The sequence below is a fragment of the Xyrauchen texanus genome, chromosome 15, assembly GCF_025860055.1.
Source record: "Xyrauchen texanus isolate HMW12.3.18 chromosome 15, RBS_HiC_50CHRs, whole genome shotgun sequence".
Taxonomy (NCBI): domain Eukaryota; kingdom Metazoa; phylum Chordata; class Actinopteri; order Cypriniformes; family Catostomidae; genus Xyrauchen; species Xyrauchen texanus.
The window spans coordinates 23065559-23087695 of record NC_068290.1 but is presented as its reverse complement, the minus strand read 5'-3'; the positions used below and the strand labels follow the sequence as shown (position 1 = coordinate 23087695).

The window sequence follows — 22137 nt, the reverse complement described above, 5'->3', positions numbered from 1 at the left end:
ATCCTCTGACGCTCTGCATGCTGTTGGACTTTATGGCGCACAACAGCGGCTTTCTCCTTCGTGCACGGCTGTGCATTCTTGCCCCTCTGCACTTCGACAGCGCAGACAACTCGAAAGAGTTATTCTAAAAGAGTAATTTCGCTCTAAAAGAGCAAAACAGGCATCTGTTCGCAAACTGGTGTTCTTCCCGAGCTGAAGACCCACAGAAGTGCGTGGTTAGGTCAGTGATCGTGTTTCTACAGGAGAGGCTGGAGAGGAGGCTGTCCCACTCCACCCTCAAGGTGTATGTCGCCGCCATCACGGCTCACCACGACACGATAGACGGCAAGTCTCTTGGTAAGCACGACTTAATTGTCAGGTTCCTCAAAGGTGCCCGGAGGCTAACTCCCTCCCTAACCTATTCCCCTCCTGGGATCTCTCGATCGTCCTCACGGGCCTCCAGAGACCCCCCTTCGAGCCGCTAGATTCAGCTGGACTCAGGGCCCTCTCTCTCAAGACTGCCCTGCTGATCGCGCTCGCCTCCATCAAGAGGGTCGGGGACCTGCAAGCGTTCTCTGTTAGCGACACTTGCCTGGAGTTCGGTCCGGCAGACACATACGTGATCCTAAGACCGCGACCGGGCTATGTGCCCAAGGTTCCTACCACACCCTTCAGAGATCAGGTAGCGAACCTGCAAGCGCTGCCCCGGGAGGAGGCAGACCCAGCCCTTTCGTTGCTGCGTCCAGTACGTGCTTTGCGTATCTATCTGGACCACACGCAGAGCACTAGACGCTCTGAGTAGCTCTTTGTCTGCTTTGGGGGACAGCGGAAAGGGAACGCTGTCTCCAAACAGAGGTTTGCCAACTGGGTTGTCGACTCCATTTCATTGGCTTATCACACCCAGGCCGTGCCCCCTCTTGCGGGTCCGAGCTCACTCCACCAGGGGTGTTGCTTCCTCGTGGGCACTGGCCAGGGGCACCTCCCTAGCAGACATCTGCAGAGCAGCAGGGTGGGCAACACCTAACACTTTCTCCAGATTTTACAATCTCCGAGTTGAGTCAGTATCGTCCTGTGTTTTCTCAGGTCCGATCCCGTAGAACTCGGTAACACGCTGACAATCTGGCCGGGTGAATCGCTTGCGCCTAGCGCCTTTCCCTTAGCCGAGGTAAAATAGTGCGCCTCCGTTCCCAGGAGATCCTATCTTCGGGTTGCTGGTTGACTCCTCCCTAGCCCTTTTGGGTCCGCAGTTCAGCGGAGGAACTTGCCGACCCAAGCCACTACGGGTACCCAATCTACCCTGTACTGGAATAGGTGCTCCACAGGTAAGGCCTCCTGTTCGGACTCCCCCTGTGTGTAATTCCGCGGTACTGTCCCCTCACGAGTGGACCCCCGTGTCTCCCTTAGGCAATTACAGCTGACTCGGTCGCCGTGCTGTACGCTTCCCCCCTCTACGAGGCTGGATCTACCACCGCACCAACTTTTCCACATAGGTCCTAACAGGCCATGTGATGTATTTGCCACTCTTTGCCTCCCCTGCAGGGTAGGTGTGGCCTCTGCAGGGTCTTCTCCCCCTGAAAGAAGGGCTAAGACCCCCTTCCCTCAATGCATGTAAGGGCCCCGGCCGTAGTTGCTCTATGTGAGAAACATAGAGAGAAAAGAGGCCCAGCCAGGCTGGCCCATTCCCAGGTTGGTGGCCATCACCTTGTTCCCCCCTCCAGGGTAACCAGAAGGACTCTGATGGCTTGAATGGAGCATTGGGGAAGGGTACGTGCAGTCTGATACAGCTGGTCGCCTTTGCACATAAGAATACCTGCTCGCTCCTGTATCAGCAGTTCACGTACACGGCTCAGTGCATGGCACGTTTATAAGTGGACCCCTAGTGTTGCTTCTCTGACACAACGTGGAGAGTGCGACAGAAGGGGAACGTCTAGGTTACGTATGTAACCTCCATTCCCCGATGGAGGGAACGAGACGTTGTGTCTTCCACGCCACGTCGCTGAGCCGAGCCACTGTTGTGGCCGGACCATTTCCGGCTCCTCAGAAAAATCCTGAATGAACTCCCGTATTTGCCCGTATGTCCGGGGGCGGGATGTGCAGGTGCCGGCTGCCAACTTCTCATTGGCCTTTTTTCATGGATCAGAGGTGTGTGTCGGCGCTCAAGAGAGACCCCAGTGTCTCTTCTCTGACACAACGTCTCATTTCCTCCATCGGGGAACGGAGGTTACATACGTAACCTAGACGTTTTATATTTATATTTATGGCCATATATCAGATTTTTGAATGGAACGGTAAATGAAATCCCTTTTATCTTACACTTTTAACAAATATACTATAAAATGTTTGTATGTTCATATTAACAGTGTATTTAACCCCTCACGTGACTTTTTGCCTGTACTCTGTGGTTCTTGGCTCACATTCTCCCACGCTTTAGGTGCTCAGTGACATTGCAATGTGCTAAAGGTAGCTGCTCTGTGTGTTTATGTTTGTGTGTTTTTGGTTCAGTTTATGATTAAACTATTATTTATATTGCCAAGCCAGTTCTCGCCTCCTCCTTTCCCCTTAATCCCTTACATACAGTAAGTACAAATTCCAAGCACAATCAAACATAGGCCTACATGAAAAATAGGTTTACATGAACAACACTGATATGTTTAAAAATGTTCTGTATGATAAGAGAGTGCAACTGATATTTATTGCATGTTTTCTCTGTGCTTTGAATTCTCAAAGCTTTATATTGTTTCTGTGCATTTCGTAGCATTTAAAGAAATTAGATATGTAGTCGAGGTGAACTCTGCCCCTACATGCATAGTACAGTGGCAGGGAGTATGAGAAAACACATAATGATGTTGAATGAGTTACTTAGAGCACACTCTATGTTATATATAATATGTGCTACATGGTGACAATTCACACTTAAATCAAAACTCAACACTTTTGACACACATGCACATGCATAAGGAAAAGGAAGTAAGAAAGAACAAAAATTACATAAGCATTCTATTTTAAGTGAGAAATCTACTTTAAGTAAGTAGTGAGTAGGCCTATTCTATTTTAAAATCTAAATGTTTAAATGATGGCAACTAAATCAAAAGCACTATTATCCTATAGCTGAATTATCTGTAACCTTTTCATGATACCAATGTCACTTTTCTACACCTGAATCAGAAGAATGTATGTAACCCAAACCAAGTTTGACCTATTTTAACAAATGATTGCTCTTTTTTTTTTTTTTAACAAGCTCTGCACTCTTAAGGGCAGTTTTTTTTTTGTGTCATATGCTTTCTGCTAAACTAATCATTTCAAAACAATTTAAAAAAGTAACTGTCTTTTTTTAAAAACATTTTTTTTATTTAAAATGTTTTAGATGTTTACAGAGATAATAAATTAAATCTGATGTGGCCACATGAACTAGACATCTGCCACCATACTCTGTCAGGTGAAAGTTCACAGCCCAATCTAAATGATATGCTGTGGCAGCACAAAGATCATATCAACTTTCCGGTGTATGATTATAAATCTAAAATAAAAGCTTAAAGGTTAAAAGTTCAATAGTAAAAGGTAAAGGTGGCACATTTTACTGTAACCATTAATAAAACTACACAGTAATTTTCCACACACTTATTATAAAAACCCTTGATGAATTTAACACAGACAAAGATGCAACTAAAGTTAATCAAGTTAGGATTTTTTAATTAAAAAAAAGGAAATTACTTTGAGAGCTCTCATTATTTAAAGGAAATTAATCCCATTGAATACACCATGACAGCAAAATAAAAAATCATGATATTTATGGTGGATCCATTTCTAGGGTTCAGTTAGAAGACTCCTTATCAGTAGGTTCAAAGCACAACATCACATGACAACAAGCTGAAATGATGGCGGGGGAGCGGCACTGACAGCATGGCACTGTGTGCTGGACTTTGCTTTTTTCTGTGGACTATTTTACTCCACACATATATAAACAGCTTCAGACTATTGGGGCTAAAGAAAGCTTACTGGACTAAGCAATCCTTGGAAAAGGCTAAGGGACTTGAAGGTATGATAAGCTTGAAACTTTATAAAAAATTGTTGAAGTCAAATGGGCAAATATGTTAATAACATTTTTTTTTTGCCCCCTTCTTTTTAGCAAACAACAGTGAAGATGAAATTGTATTTGGTGCTTGCCTTTGTTGCATTTACAGGTAAATCTTACTGTTTTCTATGGTCTCAGTAAGACTGGCCAATTTGTTCATGAGGTCAAAAGACCACATCAATTAATGAACAGGATTTTACTCTAAATAGTAGATCGATGTCAAGGGCCGCATTTAATTATGGTGTTTAATTTCATTTTGTAAATACCATTGCAGTGACATTAATAGAAATTAAATTATACTGGGAAAATACAAATATAGCCACATACACATACTGTAATCTTTTGTTGTTTGAACTGGGAAACTTTCTTATGAACTTACAAAGTGAACAAAATCTTAATTATTTTTATTGCATTTTGACCAGGTTGCCAAGCCAATCTGTTCTATGCTGATGAGCCCAAACCTCAGCTGGAGCAGCTGACTGATGCATTCTGGAGCTATGTTGCCAAGGCAACACGTACTGCAGAGGACACTCTGAAAATGATTAGAGAGTCTCAGCTGGGTCAGGAAATCAAGTGAGTAATGTGAAAAGTTACAGTCTGTGTTTAAAATGCTAAAATCTTTATTTGAAATATATATTTAATTTCCATATCATAGTGCGAGACTGACAGAAAGTGCTGATAAAGCCAGTGAATATGCCATCACCATCAAAAATCAGATGAATCCTCTAGCTGAAGAACTGATGATCAAAATCTGTAAGGAAGCTGAAGTGTTGAGGGAGCGTTTGGAGAAGGACCTGACCACAGTAAGAGACAAACTGGAGCCCTATGCTGAGAATCTCAAGAGCCAAATTCAGCAGAGAGTGGAGGACCTCAGAGCAGCCATGGCTCCATATGCAGAGTCCCTGGATTCTGAGACCCTGAAGGCCACTCTGCTCCAAAAAAGTGAGGAGCTGAGAGGGAGCCTGGAGCAGAGCGTGAAGGAGCTGCAGGCTCAACTGGAGCCCTACACTGCTGAAATCAAAGAGAAGGTGGACCAGCACCTGCAGGAGTTCCAGAAGACTGTGACCCCACTGACTGAGGATCTACAGACAAAGATTGTAGAGAGAGCCCAGTTTGTCCAGCAGAGTCTTTCGCCCTATGCTGAAGACCTGAAGGAAAAGCTGGACCCCTATGCCCAGAACCTGAAGGACCAGCTCACCTCCCTCTATGAGTCCTTTACCAATACCAACTAAATTCGTCAAAGACTTCTTTTGCCATTTACAGAACTGTTTTTCCTTGCATGAGCATTGTGACTCTAGTCTCTAGTGTTATCTCTTACTTTTTCATAGACAAACACTATTGTAGAAAATGTGAGTAAACCTCTGGTCAGATTTTAGCAAAATATTTCAGTGTTTTCTCATTATAACATTTGTGTATTTATTTACATTTGCTTTTTTGCTCTTTATTTTTGTGACAGAAAATGTTTGTTTCTTGCAATTTTATAAGCACCAAGTTTAGCATTATTCTTATTTATGCAACAATAAAACACCTGCCATTTATTAATTCAATGTTTCTTCTGAAGTGTGGAAGATATGCTTAGTTTAGTTAAATCATGAATTTGTGTAGATATAATATATACACACAGTATATTTTGAATGCCTACATATGCCTAGATATTACATTCAAGGTGCTATTAGAATTTTTTAATGTGCAATCCTCTTAAGATCTAATTGATTAGCCCTTTGAAAATGCGCATGGGCCAAATTACATACATTTTCATAAAATCACCACAAGAAAAAAATAGGAATCTTATGACATATTAAATGAATAAATAAATACATTATGCAACAGTGACATGCTCTCTTAGTAAATGATTTCCATGACAAGTCCTTTTAAAATATTACAATGGAATCTACTGTAAGCAAAATGAAATTGACAATCTTGTGTGTAAAAGCATTATGATATATTGTCATAAAAAATTTTTTATCATGGGATGGATGTGCTTGTCTGTTTTGAAAGATTCAAATGTGGAATTTGACACCATATATAAAAATATTAAATACACAGACAGAACGTGAGCAAAATACAGTGCAACCCTTGTGAATATTTTTTTTCACATCAATCTACACTCCATACCCCATAATGACAAATCAAAAACAGATTTTGATAACTTCGTAAATTTATTAAAAAGAAAAAAACTGAAATATCACATTGACATAAGTATTCAGACCCAAACTCAGTCCTTAGTTGAAGAATCTATGGCAGCGATTACTGCCCCAAGTCTTTTTGTGTATGATTCAACACCTGGATTTGGGGATTTTCTGGACTTTCTGATTTTTTGGGGATAATATGCATACTTTTTGCTCTGATATGCATGTTCAGCGATGAGATCTTATATAGACAGGTGTGTACCTTTCCAAATGTCCAATCAATTGAATTTGCCACAGGTGTACTTTAATAAAAGTGTAGAAATATCTCAAAGATAGTGTGATATTTTTATTTTATTTTTTTTAAGTAATCAAAAATCTGATTTTTGCTTTGTCATTATGAGTGTAGATTGATGTGGGGGAAAAATAATGTATAGCATTATAGCATAAGGCTGCAACATAAAAAAGAGGTCTGAATAATTTATGAATGCACTGTAGATACTTTAAATATGTAGAGGCTGACTTGCTTTGCACTGAAAACACTGCAAAATATTATGCAGTCTTCTAATAACCATAACATACTACTACTACTACTAGTTCTTCGACTTCAGTGAGCTGGAGAAGTGAACATAAAAGACAGAATAATCTAACAATAATAGGCACTTGCAAAAATTATACACATAATCAGAACTGCATTTTGATCAGATGATAGGTTAAACGTAAGATAAGTTCTAAGAACTTTAGTTCTAAGGACCAGTTTATTCCAGCTCTGCTCATTATATAACAGGCCATACAGTTTGTTAATGTCTCAACTTCATTATCAGTGGTGACACAGGTTCATACAGTAACTCATGGGCCTTGTCCTCCTAACTGACGTGCAGATCTGCACATCTTGGGGAACAAAGTCTGTACACTGTCTGGGAACATCTTACAAACTTCCCTCTCTGTGGAGGTCATCACGAATCTTAAAGATAAATCCACAAAGTCAGTAAAGCTTTAGACATAACCCAGTGAGTCAGTGATTTGGTCAAAGGATGAAAAGAGAAATATACATAACACCAACACACCAACTTAAGAATCTAATGAACAAAGCAAAGTAAAAAATGTTATCCTATCTCATAAAATATAGCTAATAGTACTTAAGAATGTAACACGTGTTTTGGTAGTGTGTGTGGTCTCTAAAAGATGGGTTCCTGTCACTGTTAGTAAACTCCTCGAATACACCAAAAATATTTTTTTTTAGCTACTTTTGTTTGCTATTTCTTCAGTTAACTTAATTAAAATGTGCAAAAGCAAATTCTATGACATTTTGTCGTAACTTGATATAATTGCATTCAATCCATTTAAATTTGTAAAATGGAAGTTTACTTAATCCATTTGAGTTGGGACTACATGAATATTTTTGTAATGTTAATGTAGCAATGATGAAACTGGGCAGGGGATTTCCATTTGCTTTGCATGGGACTCTATATGGAGAGTAAATGTTTGGTTCTTTTATGTGTGTGACAGGGCGGAGGCGGGTCTGTGTCGTGATGCTGCACACCTGGTCAAGCCTCAGATGGATAAAGGCAGACTGGAAGCTGCAGAGAGAGAGAGAGAGAGAGAGATTTTGATTGATTGATTTAGAGAGAGAGAGAGATTTTGATTGATTGATTGTTTGATGGGCAGCTGTCAATGTGTTTTGTCTTTTCGTTTAAGTTCTTCATTAAAATATTATTTATATCTTCAATCCAGTTCTCGCCTCCTCCTTTCCATTAATCCCCTTTGAATGTGTTTTTGTGCAAGACGAATATAAAGGGTGATACTTTTTAGTGTTTAAGGTTTTGTTGAGATTTAGATGGAGTTTTGGGGTTACCATTAAGGTGAAGAGTGGAGTTTGAGCTAATGATGAGGACAGATAGCTATTGAACATTAAATTGTGTGCTTGCTTAAATATGTAACAATTTTAATATAATATTCGCCTATTTTTGCCAATGTGTGAACGGCTTGTAACGCCACTTAAATAATTAGCCCTTCCCGGACTTCCTAGGTTGCCTATTAAAGCCTGTAAACTGATTTTCATGCGAAGGGAGCGGGTTGCTTTTGTCAGGAAAATCTAAAGGATGTGACGTTTATGCGCACTCCTGAGAGCCTTGCCACAGTGATAGCTTCTCATCCACTATTCAATAGCGACAACAAACTGCAACAATAGGTAACACTATCTTAGAGATGGAATCCAGCAAACGTCCATCTCCCAGCACAACACCGACTCCTAAACAAACTCTGAGTAAGCCAAAAAAACAACAACAACAAAAAAACATTTAACTACTGAATCCAGTCTGGCTGAGTGGAACGTGATCGTGGTCGAGCAAAAACTAGTGTGAACATCAACAGGATATTTGATTCCTGGAGGGAACTTCGTTCAGTTTTGTGGATCAAAACCGCCCCTGAATTGGCTTTCTTCTTATTGGACAACAATAAGCATGTGAAATATAGTGCCATATGGATTAATCAGTATAATTTCAGCTAAACTACAATAAAATATGAAAAGAATGCTAGACAAAGTTCAAGATAATACAAAAGACCCATTCATAAGTGTAACGTAACTTGGTTTTACAGAAAATATATACATTCTATTATTATAAAACAATAGTGCATCAATATATCAAAATGACAGTTGAAATGGAATCACATCAATACTGAATAGTGTCAACATATAAAGTACACTCTATTTTATTAACAGCTACTGTCATCATCCACCAAATTTAGCTAACAGCTATTGATAAAGCTGGCTAGCTAGCTAATGACAACATAGGCTATCGTATAAATGCAGTCATCTATCTAATCTATCATGCAAATAAAAGTGACTACATCGAATTCAAGTCTCGCATAGCCAGACCAGTGTTGAATTCTCAGGGCCAACAAAGCCTTCTCTGCATGCTAAATACATACATATTTTTCATCCTTTCATTCACAATCACTTTTGGTTAATTGTATAATTAACCTACAAACTAATAGAGAAAAATGAAAAGTTTATCCACTCAGAATTTATTCCTTGATGCTTACAAGCGAAGCGTGACAACTGCTTCACAAATCGCAAGCCCAAAGCCAAGCTCTTTAGCTGAAGCAATGCGTGAGTTGAGCTCCACCCCCTCAGGATTCAGAATTTCCACAGAATCCCTCAACAGTGCAAATGAATGGGCAACTAAGTCAGATTGTCAGATTAATCAGCCAATCAGATTGATTTATTTGTTCTTGGTGGGTGTGATCTTTACGATATGTCCTGGTCGAGGCCTTCTAGCTGGCCTTGAGTGACGCAATCACGCTTTAAGTGACCTAATTTGAAAGCGAAGGGTGCGAGATCTTGCCGAGGAGTCAACTGTCATTGCTGCCGCTATCGCCGTTGAGGAAGAGATCCTTATGGATTTAAAAACATGAGATGTTCTGCATGTATGGAGGACCAACTCTACCATATTTAAAAATAAATACAGAAATAAATAAATGCTCAATAAATAAATAAGCATACAATTAATTGCCCCAAAAAATACAATAAACAAATAAATGTAGGTAGAAATTAAATTATACAGTGAGACATAAATGTATATATATATATTTTAATTAGCTTCTTTATTTATTCACCTTTGTAATAATTACCTTATTTATTTATTGAGCATTTATTTATTTCTGTATTTATTTTTAAATATGGTAGAGTTGGTCCTCCATATGCATGACCATGTGATTGCTTAATTTATTAAACAGGAAAGGAGTACTGATTTTCACTTCAAGTAAATTGGTAAGTGCTTTTTAGAAACATCAGGAGTTTTCTAAGTCTAAATTAGTCTGCATGAGCATTCAGTGTCAGATCAAGTTTTGAAAATTAGTGCTGTGTTCCATTCAACTCGGAAAGCTGGATTTTACAACTTTCTATTAGGAAAAGTGCAATGGAAAGTCAGAATTACAACATGTAAGCTTGTGCAGTACTTTTCAACTCCTATTTAGCTGAGAGGCAGGGGTATGATGTCACACAAACATGTTCACACTCAGGGAGATATACAAAGTAAGTGATAAACATTCACTTTATTTAGTAATATTGTTAAAATTATATTAAAGCTTGTTTAACAAACGCTTGCAGAAACAGGTGTATAAAACATTATAATCTATTTTGATAATCGTACACCTGAAGCACAAATGATAGCACTGCAGCAATGTTTATCAGTTGGTTTGCTAGGAGACATCTCTAATGAGAGTCAAACCCCTGCTAGGCTAACGGGAACATTGCACTTCCAAATATTGGGGAATGGAATGCATTTATGTTTAGAGATATCAAGTAGGAATATCCCACTGGAACGCGGCATAACCGTGTACCCTGTCTAAAACTAAATGTATTGCAAGCAACAATTAAATCACAAATATTATTAGATAGTTTTTTCCAGGTATTACAGACCTCCTTGGTAGATTCATATGAAAAATTATGATTTTTCAATGTCAGTTCGGGAGATGTTCATTTCACATAACAATTAAAATTAGGCTTGCTTGAGCATTAAGTGTCATTTCAAGTTCTGGCTTTCGTGCGTGGACGTGTTTTTAAAATGTCAATTGTTGTTATTATTATTTAGCTGTGACATAATGTATGATGCCCAAAGACATAGGGTGTCTTATTCATTGTGAAATTGTGTTTTCTTTATGGCATGAATCACTCTGAAGGCCTAGACTTTTAATGCACGGCCCGCCACTGAGTCAGACCAATATCAACACTTTGTTTTAGCCCTGTTCCAGCACTGGTGATTCAAATATAATATACAGTCTCAAAGTTTGTAGTATAATAATTTTAATTATGCGACCTCATCTGTCAGCATGATGGTGGTGAATCACGTCTCTTTGTACATTACGTCATTGTTTTGTCCAATGCTCGCATCCCTATGGAGTGTGTGCACGAGCGCGAGGACGAGCAACAGGTAGCTGCTGCAGTTCACTTAACGGCCACAGGCGTCATTAATAACAAGGGTTTATGAATCATACATACTGCCCCTTTAACTGAGCAATTTCTATGCTAACCATAGCATAATTACTAAACTACACTCTGTAGTGTTTTCAACCGTGTATTTAGCAAGCTAACATTTACTTTCACTAGTTAGTACATACAGATATTAGAGATTTAATTGAGGTACATTGACATGTCTAATTTTATTGGTTTTACCCAATTCAACTAAGTTCTTCTGCACAAAGTCTTTGTGTTGAGATTACACAGTAATTTTAAATTTAAAAATCTAATTTCAAACACATGGAACCACTGTCCATGACTGAATCAAGTTCAGCCAAAAAACCATTTTTTTAGTGTTTGCCAGACATTCAATCAGACACTTTTTATATGGAGAAACTTATAAAATCCTATTATATTGCCATAGATGCCATTAACTTAACATAACTTAAATACTGTTTTTGATAATAGTTTTTATAAAGCTGAATGGGTCTTCCCGTTCTAATATGAGCTCTTAACCTCACATTATTCTTTCATGAATGTACACATATGTAATCTCAATCTGACTGTAATGTCTGATTTTGTAAATAAATATATTTATATATTTTAAATGGATTATATTAATCTAAGTTTATAGTTCAACAGTTCAACAGTTATCACTGTTTAAATAGAACTTGCATATTCATGGTCATTGAAGATACAGTTAGGACATTTTGATGTGTAATTCCAAGGACAAGGAACTACCCACTGGATTTGTTTCCACTGCATTAAACTCCAAACAATATATAAATACAGATATCAAAAAGCTATTTCACCTGTTCTTCAGACTGGACAGCATGAATTAAAAACACATTGACATGGGTGAGATTTGCCATTTTAAAATACAATGATTTTTTTTAAATGCTAATTTGTATTACAAAACAAGGTGTGTGTATTTACCTTTCAGGCAAAAATGGAAACCATGAGAGTTCTTCTGTTCTTTTATTAGCTTTTTTTTACAGGTTATAAATATAAATATTTTTCAATAAATGAGATGTCTGTGTTATTCAAATGTCACAAAAACTAACCCTATTTTTTAGTAGATGAAGCAGAATACATCACATATCTAAAAGACATTATAATAAAATATCTATCTTATTTAAATAATCTGTAATGTTCTATTTCCATAACAGGTTGCCAAGCCAATGTATTTAACACCACTGATGAAACTGTCCATGAGAACATGACATCCCAGGTTGGGCAGGACATGATGTAAATCTAGAAAAATTTACCAGCAAGATATTAATATACCAATATTTAATTTCCCAGGCATAAATTACACTTTTCCTATTCACATCAAAGTGCTACTCTTGCACAGAACAACAACATGGCCAGTGAATTTGCCATAACACTCAAGAACAAGATGAATCCTCTATCTGAAGATCTGATGAGCAAATTCACAAAGGAGGCTGAAGGGTTGAAAGAGCATCTGGAACAGGGCCTGATCACAGTGAAAGACCAAATGGAGCCCTATGCTGAGAATCTCAAGAGCCAGATTCAGCAGAGAGTGGAGGACTTCAGAGCAGCCATGGCTCCATTTGCAGACTCCCTGGATTCTGAGACCCTGAAGATCACTCTGCTCCAGAGAAGTGAGGAGCTGAAAGGGAGCCTGGAGCAGAGCGTGAAGGAGCTGCAGGCTCATCTGGAGCCCTAGACTGCCGACCTTAAAGTATATGTGGACCAGTGCCTGCAGGAAAATCTGTAGCTCCATTGCCTGAAAATCTCCAGGCCTAAATTTATTGAAATTAATGTTTGTGATTTTTTTATTTATTTTTTTCTTATTAATTCAAAGTATAATTTTTTTATTAGTGGAAAAATTGCCACCTTATTAACATAATGTTGTATATTGATTTGAGGAAGATGGTTTGCTTCTATGTCAAAAATAAATAAATAAAATTGTAGAAAAGTTAAAAATATGTCTTTATATTACAATATACTGCTAGAAGTAATGATGCTAATGACATAAAAAAACATACACCTCTTATTATCTTTTAAATATACAATGCTAAGAACTGTACATTTTCATGAGTTAAAATGCTTTGGATTAAATTTGACACGTATTAACACAGCACAAATCACTTGTTTTATGTACTGTTAATAAGGATGAGTAATAATCCTTCTAATCACCCAACTGAACACTTGTCAAAATAGGACATGAATATAACAAATCACACAGTGCCATCAGGCTTTTAGAGGAACCTCTGATAAATGTTTTTCATTATTATTGGTCACATATAAAGATGGATGCCAATAGAGGCTGTGTTTTGAAAGCAACATATGATGTTGGGTCATTTGCATATCCAGTATGACTGGTAGGATACTTTAGACTGTCAGGTTTCTTTAACCTTCATGCAGTTATTCCAACTTTCCTAGGATTATGCTAATGAAAGTTAAATTAAAAATACATATTCACTATGCATTTGAATAATGCACATTATTTAGAGACTGATTCAAATGGAAGTACATCTCTTAAGTTAATTTAGAATCTTTTATTTATTTTTTGAGGAGGCTCAGCCTTCCATGCCTCCACACAGACTACCACTGACCAACACAGGAATTTATTCAACAAGAAATTCAAATTCTCAGCCTTGACATGGTTTGACATGACATGATTTTCTTGTAAATGCTGAGGTACTCTTTTTCCAGGCCCTGGGAATTTAAGCAACAGCCCTGTTCCAGCAGGGCATGATAAACAGTGTTTTTAAAGCAGAAATTGGATTTATTACTGTAATTAAATGTCAGAAATATTCTAGCGTTGAAAAGAAGCACCGTTCAGTTAATAAATTGTGGTTTTTTTATTGTTTATATGTTTTTATTATTGGAGGATAAATTAGAAGAATGTGCCATTTGTAAACCTGCAAGAAACTTCACACACATTGTTGCTAACAAATAATAACGTTTCAGCATTTGACTAAATAAATATGCACGTTTACACAGAAAAGCAGTGAAAATTTGTTGGAAAAATGTGCTGTATAGGAAAAGAGACAATGCATACATTTTAAGGCAATCACACATTTTGCGTAATAAGGTCTTTTGTCCTGTAAACTCAACAAGATAATACATTCTTGTTTCAAGCATCAAAGGAAGACCTTATTTTGGAGGTACAAATGTGAATTGTGGCCAGTAGCTTATGTAAGAGGAACTGGACAGATGGATGGATGGATAAAAAAAAGGGAATAGATGGATCAAATATGTCAGATTTTCATGTCACAATTCTAATGAGAAAAAATTTCTGTTTGTGATGACTGAATCCATCTGTTCTGTTAGTGTTCTATCTTTCAACTGAAACTAACTTCTGTTAATAAATAATTGCTTTATTGATACATAAACAAGAACAAATGTGGCATTGGTAAACATGAAAGAAACATCAAACACATTTTTCTAAAAACTAATACAGTTTGACTAACTTTACATGCACCATTATACAGAAAATCATATTATTACTTTTTTCAAATTGTGTATAAGAATGGATAATACATAAAAAATATTGTACAGATATATGGAGGATTAGATGGATATGCCAGATTTGAAAGTCATAATTCTCAGTCATGACACAATAGTTATATTAGTGACAAAAGAATAAGTCTTTGAAGCATTAGTTGGTCTTGATGAAAGACTCATAGAGGGAGGTGAGCTGGTCCTTCAGGTTCTGGGCATAGGGGTCCAGCTTTTCCTTCAGGTCTTCAGCATAGGGTGAGAGACTCTGCTGGACAAACTGGGCTCTCTCTACAATCTTTGCCTGGAGATCCTCAGTCAGTGGGGTCACAGTCTTCTGGAACTCCTGCAGGTGCTGGTCCACCTTCTCTTTGATTTCAGCAGTGTAGGGCTCCAGTTGAGCCTGCAGCTCCTTCACGCTCTGCTCCAGGCTCCCTTTCAACTCCTCACTTCTCTGGAGCAGAGTGGCCTTCAGGGTCTCAGAATCCAGGGACTCTGCATATGGAGCCATGGCTGCTCTGAGGTCCTCCACTCTCTGCTGAATTTGGCTCTTGAGATTCTCAGCATAGGGCTCCATTTGGTCTTTCACTGTGGTCAGGTCCTTCTCCAAACGCTCCCTCAACACTTCAGCTTCCTTAGTGATTTTGGCCATCAGCTCTTCAGCCAGAGGGTTCATCTGGTTTTTGAGTGTGACGGCATATTCGCTGGCCATGTCAGCACTCTGTGTTAGTCGAGCACTGTGATTTGAAGGAGAACAGTTGTGATCTCAGGGCACAAGAAATATTTTAAATAACAGTATCCAGCAGGTAAAATTTCTTGACTTACTTGACTTCCTGGCCCAGTTGGGAGGTCCTGATCATCTGGACTGTTTCCTCTGCAGTGTGTGTTGCCTTGGCAACATAGTTCCAGAATGCATCAGTCAGCTGCTCCAGCTGTGGCTTGGGCTCATCAGCATGAAATAGGTTGGCTTGACAACCTATTGATGGATCGGAGCATTTCAGATTGATTAAATTGTTATTATTATGCCCTAGATATTCTTATTCCAGAGAACTGTACTCATGTGTCATCAATTAAAGGAGACATTTTTAATAACTATTGACAGTTTTATTTCTTAATAAATATTTAAATAATTTTCCAACCTGTAAACACAGCTAGTGCAAGTACCACAAGAACCTTCATGGTTTTCAGTTTGAGTCTGTAAGAAAAAATTTATAAATAAATGTAATCAACAACTCTGTCTTGTCATTCCTTATCATTTAAAAAAAATGCAGTATTTTGAATTTACAAAAAATATAAGTAAAGATCTCTACTAACCTTGTGTCAGTGTACTTTTAATTCTCACTATCCAGTCTGAAGAACAAGTGTGGAGGGATCTGCTACATATCTGTATATATATAGCATGGTGAGGTGATTGTTGTAGTGGAAACCCAAAGTCCAGTGGTAAGTGCCTTGCTGTCATTATTACTCCACATCATAACGTCCTACATAACTCAACCTGCCGTCAGCATTCAGTGCAGATAATCAAAACAGAGGAACTGTAACCTAGTTTTATAAAGCAGTGCAAAAATTCTCGTTGGAATTTTTAACAGGTCAAAATAGATAAGGTACAACAGGGCTAAAGGCACATTTGCTTTGTTTCTGGTCACAAAATGTATCAAGATTGCAAAACTGTATTTCGTTTTATTGAATATTGATGAAGCGACATCATTTGTGTGAAAATAAATAATAACGGATGGTTCTTTTGATTAAAATTCCATTTATTACTTTTTTTTTTAAAAAGGACCACACTTGGGATAAAAGGCCCCGAGGGGGTTATAGTGATAATGTGTAGATATAGGCGCAATAGTTTTAGTGCAAAATCTGTAAACTAATGCATATAATTTTCATACAGCAATATGCTTTTGTTGTGTTACAAATTAAGAAAATGATTACACTAAATAACTACTTCAGAAAAGGGTGCCTGATTTATTGTTAATTTCAAACACATTTTTTATTTCAATAAAGTATTCAATAAACAAATTGTGATTGGAACAGTCAATGTGAGTCCACTTTGAAAATGTTTCAGAACAAATCTATTCTCCCCACTTAAGAAAAAGAGTTTTATAGGGGCCTTTATCCCCTTCAACAGAAGACTTTTTACCCCCAATACAACCCTTTCACTTATTGTACAGCTATTAAAAAACTTTTAATTTAATGACCTTGAAAAAAACTGAAAATGATAAATAAGTATTTTGTCTCTAAATGTACGTATGTGTTAATTTCATGGATTTTCATTAGCTACATAAATTTGCAAAATTATTTTTTTTTTATCAAATTGCCTCCACCACACGCAAAGATCTCATGGATCAAGAACATTTTGCTGTGCAGGACAAAGAGATGTTTAGGAAAGTGCTGTGATAGTTTTGTTGCTATTTGTTTTTGTGAGCTTAGAATTTAACACAACACATATGTAATTAAAGGGAAGTTAAAATAGAGACTCCAATGTCTAAAGACAAGAAATACAATTTCCAAAATATTGTTCCAACACCTGGAACACCTCAATATTACATTTTAATTTTAACCATTAAAATGATAAAAAATAAATAAATTAATGAATCAATTAAAGGAGTCCTGAATACTCATTGATTAGAAAGGTCTAAGGTACTTTGTACATCTAATGCCAGACAGAGCCCTGAATTTTAACCTTTGATCTAATAAAAGCAAGAAATGACAACAGACTTTGTTAACTCTCTGATAAGGTTTGACAGATCACTCAAAGTTTCTTAATGTGTCTGCTGGCATTCTAAGCAGTAATATGTCATCGCCCCAACCCCCCAAATGTGATCATCAGAACATCATGTGAACATCCTTATATAATAATAAAAACAAATAATAAAAGTAAAGCCATTCTTAATTTTATTATAATACTTTTTCCCCCTTTTTTTTCAAATGTGATCTAATTAGATTCAGAGTGTGTTTATGAAAAGAAACTAATTATATTAGTTAATTTGCATATCCATTCTAATTAGTCAATATACGCATCCAAGACTTTATTTTGTCAGGTTCCTCTGGCATTCATCCAAAGATGTATTTTAAAACAAATAAAATACATATTTTTATGCATCTCAATTATGCACATTATTAGGATATTGCTTAATTCAACAGTTAATTTATATCACTGAAGTTGTTAGATTACTTTAAAATAACTTTTGAGGACCACAATAATATTTGACATGGAATTCAACTTTCTCAGCCTTGACATGAAGTTATTTTATCTTTTCACATGACAAATGTTCTGCTTTTGAACTGAAATAAAAAAAAATATATAATCAATGTAAACAATTAAAAAAGACTCAATGTGTATTTTTATAACCTAACTCATGAACAATTAGAATATCATCACTGCTTTTTAAATTTATTTTATATATATATACAGGTGAAACTCGAAAAATTAGAATATCATGCAAAAGTTCATTAATTTCAGTAATTCAACTTAAAAGGTGAAACTAATATATTATATAGACTCATTACAAGCAAAGTAAGATATTTCAAGCCTTTATTTGATATAATTTTGATGATTATGTCTTACAGCTTATGAAAACCCCAAATTCAGAATCTCAGAAAATTAGAATATTACATGAATAAAAAAAAGGATTTTAAATACAGAAATGTCGGCCCTCTGAAAAGTATAATCATGCATATGTACTCAGTACTTGGTTTGGGCCCCTTTTGCATTAATTACTGCCTCAATGCGGCGTGGCATGGATGCTATCAGCCTGTGGCACTGCTGAGGTGTTATGGAAGACCAAGATGCTTCAATAGCGGCCTTCAGCTCTTCTGCATTGTTTGGCCTCATGTCTCTCATCTTTCTCTTGGCAATGCCCCATAGATTCTCTATGGGGTTCAGGTCAGGCGAGTTTGTGGCCAATCAAGCACAGTAATACCATGGTCATTGAACCAGGTTTTGGTACTTTTGGCAGTGTGGGCAGGTGCCAAGTCCTGCTGGAAAATGAAGTCAGCATCTCCATAAAGCTTGTCTGCTGAAGGAAGACGGCTGCGTTGACTCTGGACTTAATAAAGCACAGTGGACCAACACCAGCCGATGACATGGCTCCCCAAACCAACACAGACTGTGGAAACTTCACACTGGACTTCAAGCGTCTTGGATTGTGTGCCTCTCCATTCTTCCTCCAGACTCTGGGACCTTGGTTTACAAATGAGATGCAAAATTTGCTCTCATCAGAAAAGAGGACTTTGGACCACTGAGCAACAGACCAGTTCTTTTTTTCTTTAGCCCAGGTAAGACGTTTGACATTTGAAGCCCATGTCCAGGACCCGTCTGTGTGTGGTGGCTCTTGATGCAGTAACTCCAGCCTCAGTCCACTCCTTGTGAAGCTCCCCACACATTTGAATGGCCTTTTCCTGACAATCCTCTCCAGGCTACGGTCATCCCTGCTGCTTGTGCACCTTTTTCTTCCACACTTTTCCCTTCCACTTAACTTTCTATTAATGTGCTTTGATACAGCACTTTGAGAACATCCAACTTCTTTTGCAATTACCTTTTGAGGTTTTCCCTCCTTGTGGAGGGTGTCAATGATGGTTTTCTGCACAACTGTCAGGTCAGCAGTCTTCCCCATAATTGTGAATTCAACTGAACCAGACTGAGACCATTTAAAGGCTCAGGAACCCTTTGCAGGTGTTTAGCTGATTAGAGTGTGACACTTTGAGCCTACAATACTGAACCTTTTCACAATATTCTAATTTTCTGAGATTCTGAATTTGGGGTTTTCATAAGCTGTAAGCCATAATCATCAAAATTATATCAAATAAAGGTTTGAAATATCTTACTTCGCTTGTAATGAGTCTATATAATATATTAGTTTCACCTTTTAAGTTGAATTACTGAAATTAATGAACTTTTGCATGATATTCTAATTTTTCGAGTTTCACCTGTATATATATATACACACACACACACACACACACACACACAGTACTGTGCAAACGTCTTAGGCACATAAAATGTTTCACAAAAGCATTTGTCTTAAGATGGTTATTTATATCTTAAGCTTTAGTGTGTCAATAGGAAATATACTTATACTAACATTACTTTTGCAAATAGAAAAGATTTGAATAGAAGAACAGGGAACACTGCAACAGATGTCATGGCCCCCACAAAGCCCCCCACTAAACATTGTGTCTGTCTGAGATTACATAAAGAGACAGAAGCAACTGAGACAGCCTAAATAGTTAGAAGAAATGTGATGAATTCTCCAAGAAGTTTGAAACATCCTATCTGCCAACAACCAAGAAACACTGTCCAGGTGTACCTAGGTGAATTGGGGCTGTTTTAAAGGCAAAGGTGGTCACAAAATATATTGATTTAGCTTTTCTTATTTTTTTTTTTTTACTGGACTTTAAGTGATAAATGAAAACTATTTATGTCATTATTTTTGAAGACATCCTCACTATGCAACATTTTTAACAAGTGCCTAAAACTTTTGTTTTGATTATTTGTATTGAATTTAAGGATCCGTTGTGATAATGGGTTGAGTTATTTAGGACGTTATGATGTGGAGTAATACTGACAGCCAGGCACTAACCACTGGACTTTGGGTTTCCACTACAACAATCACCTCCCCATGCTATATATATACAGATATGTCGCAGATCCCTCCACACTTGTTCTTCAGACTGGATAGTGTGAATTAAAGACAAACTGACACAAGGCAAGGAGAGAGCTTCACTTTTATTTTTCGTAATTTTTTACATGATAATACATTTATAAAAGACAGAGATGTTTATAAAATTTGATATTTTTCTTACAGACTCAAACTAAAAACCATGAAGGTACTTGTGGTATTTGCACTAGCTGTGTTTACAGGTTAGTTGCATTTAGTTTAATTTATTATGTTTGCAGTTGTCTGGAATAATGAATATATAGGGCATAATAATAATATATAATTTGATTAATCTGAAATGCTTTATTCCATCAACAGTTTGCCAAGCCAACCTATTTCATGCTGATGAGCCCAAGCCACAGCTGGAGCAGCTGACTGATGCATTCTGGAACTATGTTGCCAAGGCAACACACACTGCAGAGGAAACCGTCCAGATGATCAGAACCTCCCAACTGGGCCAGGAAGTCAAGTAAGTTAAGACATTTTACCTGCTGGATACTGTTATTTAAAATATTTCTTTTGCCCTGAGATCACAAATGTTCTCCTTCAAATTACAGTGCTCGACTAACACAGAGTGCTGACGTGGCCAGCGAATATGCCGTCACACTCAAAAACCAGATGAACCCTCTGGCTGAAGAGCTGATGACCAAAATCACTAAGGAGGCTGAAGTGTTGAGGGAGCGTTTGGAGAAGGACCTGACCACAGTGAAAGACCAAATGGAGCCCTATGCTGAGAATCTCAAGCGCCAAATTCAGCAGAGAGTGGAGGACCTCAGAGCAGCCATGGCTCCATATGCAGAGTCCCTGGATTCTGAGACCCTGAAGGCCACTCTGCTCCAAAAAAGTGAGGAGCTGAGAGGGAGCCTGGAGCAGAGCGTGAAGGAGCTGCAGGCTCAACTGGAGCCCTACACTGCTGAAATCAAAGAGAAGGTGGACCAGCGTCTGCAGGAGTTCCAGAAGACTGTGACCCCACTGACTGAGGATCTCCAGGCCCAAATTGCAGAGAGAGCCCAGTTTGTCCAGCAGAGTCTCTCACCCTATGCTGAAGACCTGAAGGAAAAGCTGGACCCCTATGCCCAGAACCTGAAGGACCAGCTCACCTCCCTCTATGAGTCTTTCATCAAGACCAACTAATGCTTCAAAGACTTATTCTTTTGTCACTAATATAACTATTGTGTCATGACTGAGAATTATGACTTCCAAATCTGGCATATCCATCTAATCCTCCATATATCTGTACAATATTTTTTATGTATTATCCATTCTTATACACAATTTGAAAAAAGTAATAATATGATTTTCTGTATAATGGTGCATGTAAATTTAGTCAAACTGTATTAGTTTTGAGTAAAAATGTGTTTGATGTTTCTTTCATGTTTACAAATGTCAAATCTTTTCTTGTTTATGTATCAATAAAACAAATATTTATTAACAGAATATTGTTTCATGTTACAATTCCATATTAGTGAATTTATTTTTCATTAGTGAAAGTTTTTCATGTCCAATTAGACCAGGGTGTCACTTAAATTCACAGGTACCACATTAGGACACAATATTTACCCTACTGTATACATTTGTCCAGCTCCGTGGATAGGCAATAACATAGAGTATGTTAGTTGGGACCTCTTATTGAAGGGGCAAAGGACAATGTTCCCAGTTATCGTCCTTTGATAACTTCCCTGTGTTAGGCAAATGACTCATGTTAAAGATACTACTTTCCAATCTATTCCTCTTCCAATCTAAACATAATTATCCTTTAAAGAATGTAAACACATTCTTATATGGTATTAATGTTTTTTTCAATATACTATAAATATTTTTGACCTGACAGCAAAGGTTGGATTTTATTGTTCATAAGTAGCCAGTGCT

General features: G+C 37.5%; 4 protein-coding genes and 1 pseudogene across 5 annotated transcripts in view; 3 read left to right on the top strand and 2 right to left on the bottom strand.

Moving 5' to 3' along the window:
• The window catches only part of bcam (basal cell adhesion molecule (Lutheran blood group)), a 278932-nt gene that overhangs the window by 78986 nt on the left and 177809 nt on the right, over positions 1-22137 (bottom strand). The window lies entirely within an intron of this gene.
• Positions 3917-6084, top strand: LOC127656267 (apolipoprotein A-I-like). Its single transcript, XM_052144507.1, has 4 exons — positions 3917-4015; positions 4106-4160; positions 4474-4624; positions 4707-6084. Exons 2-4 carry the CDS (start codon positions 4121-4123, stop codon positions 5281-5283), a joined length of 768 nt encoding a protein of 255 aa, XP_052000467.1. The 5' UTR covers positions 3917-4015; positions 4106-4120; the 3' UTR covers positions 5284-6084.
• On the top strand, positions 11992-12907 carry LOC127656199 (apolipoprotein A-IV-like; annotated as a pseudogene).
• LOC127656268 (apolipoprotein A-I-like) lies at positions 14095-15964 on the bottom strand. 2 transcript variants are annotated; one of them, XM_052144508.1, is made up of 4 exons: positions 15923-15964; positions 15748-15803; positions 15434-15584; positions 14099-15345 (listed from the first exon to the last, which is right to left on the bottom strand). In XM_052144508.1, the coding sequence occupies exons 2-4, from the start codon at positions 15785-15787 to the stop codon at positions 14769-14771; spliced, it is 768 nt and encodes a 255-aa protein (XP_052000468.1). In that variant the 5' UTR covers positions 15788-15803; positions 15923-15964; the 3' UTR covers positions 14099-14768. The 2 variants fall into 2 exon arrangements, with proteins under 2 accessions (XP_052000469.1, XP_052000468.1); XM_052144509.1 differs by lacking the exon at positions 15923-15964 and having other exon boundaries at positions 14095-15345; positions 15748-15799.
• LOC127656270 (apolipoprotein A-I-like) lies at positions 20423-21543 on the top strand. The gene is made up of 3 exons (XM_052144512.1): positions 20423-20471; positions 20587-20737; positions 20826-21543. Exons 1-3 carry the CDS (start codon positions 20432-20434, stop codon positions 21400-21402), a joined length of 768 nt encoding a protein of 255 aa, XP_052000472.1. The 5' UTR covers positions 20423-20431; the 3' UTR covers positions 21403-21543.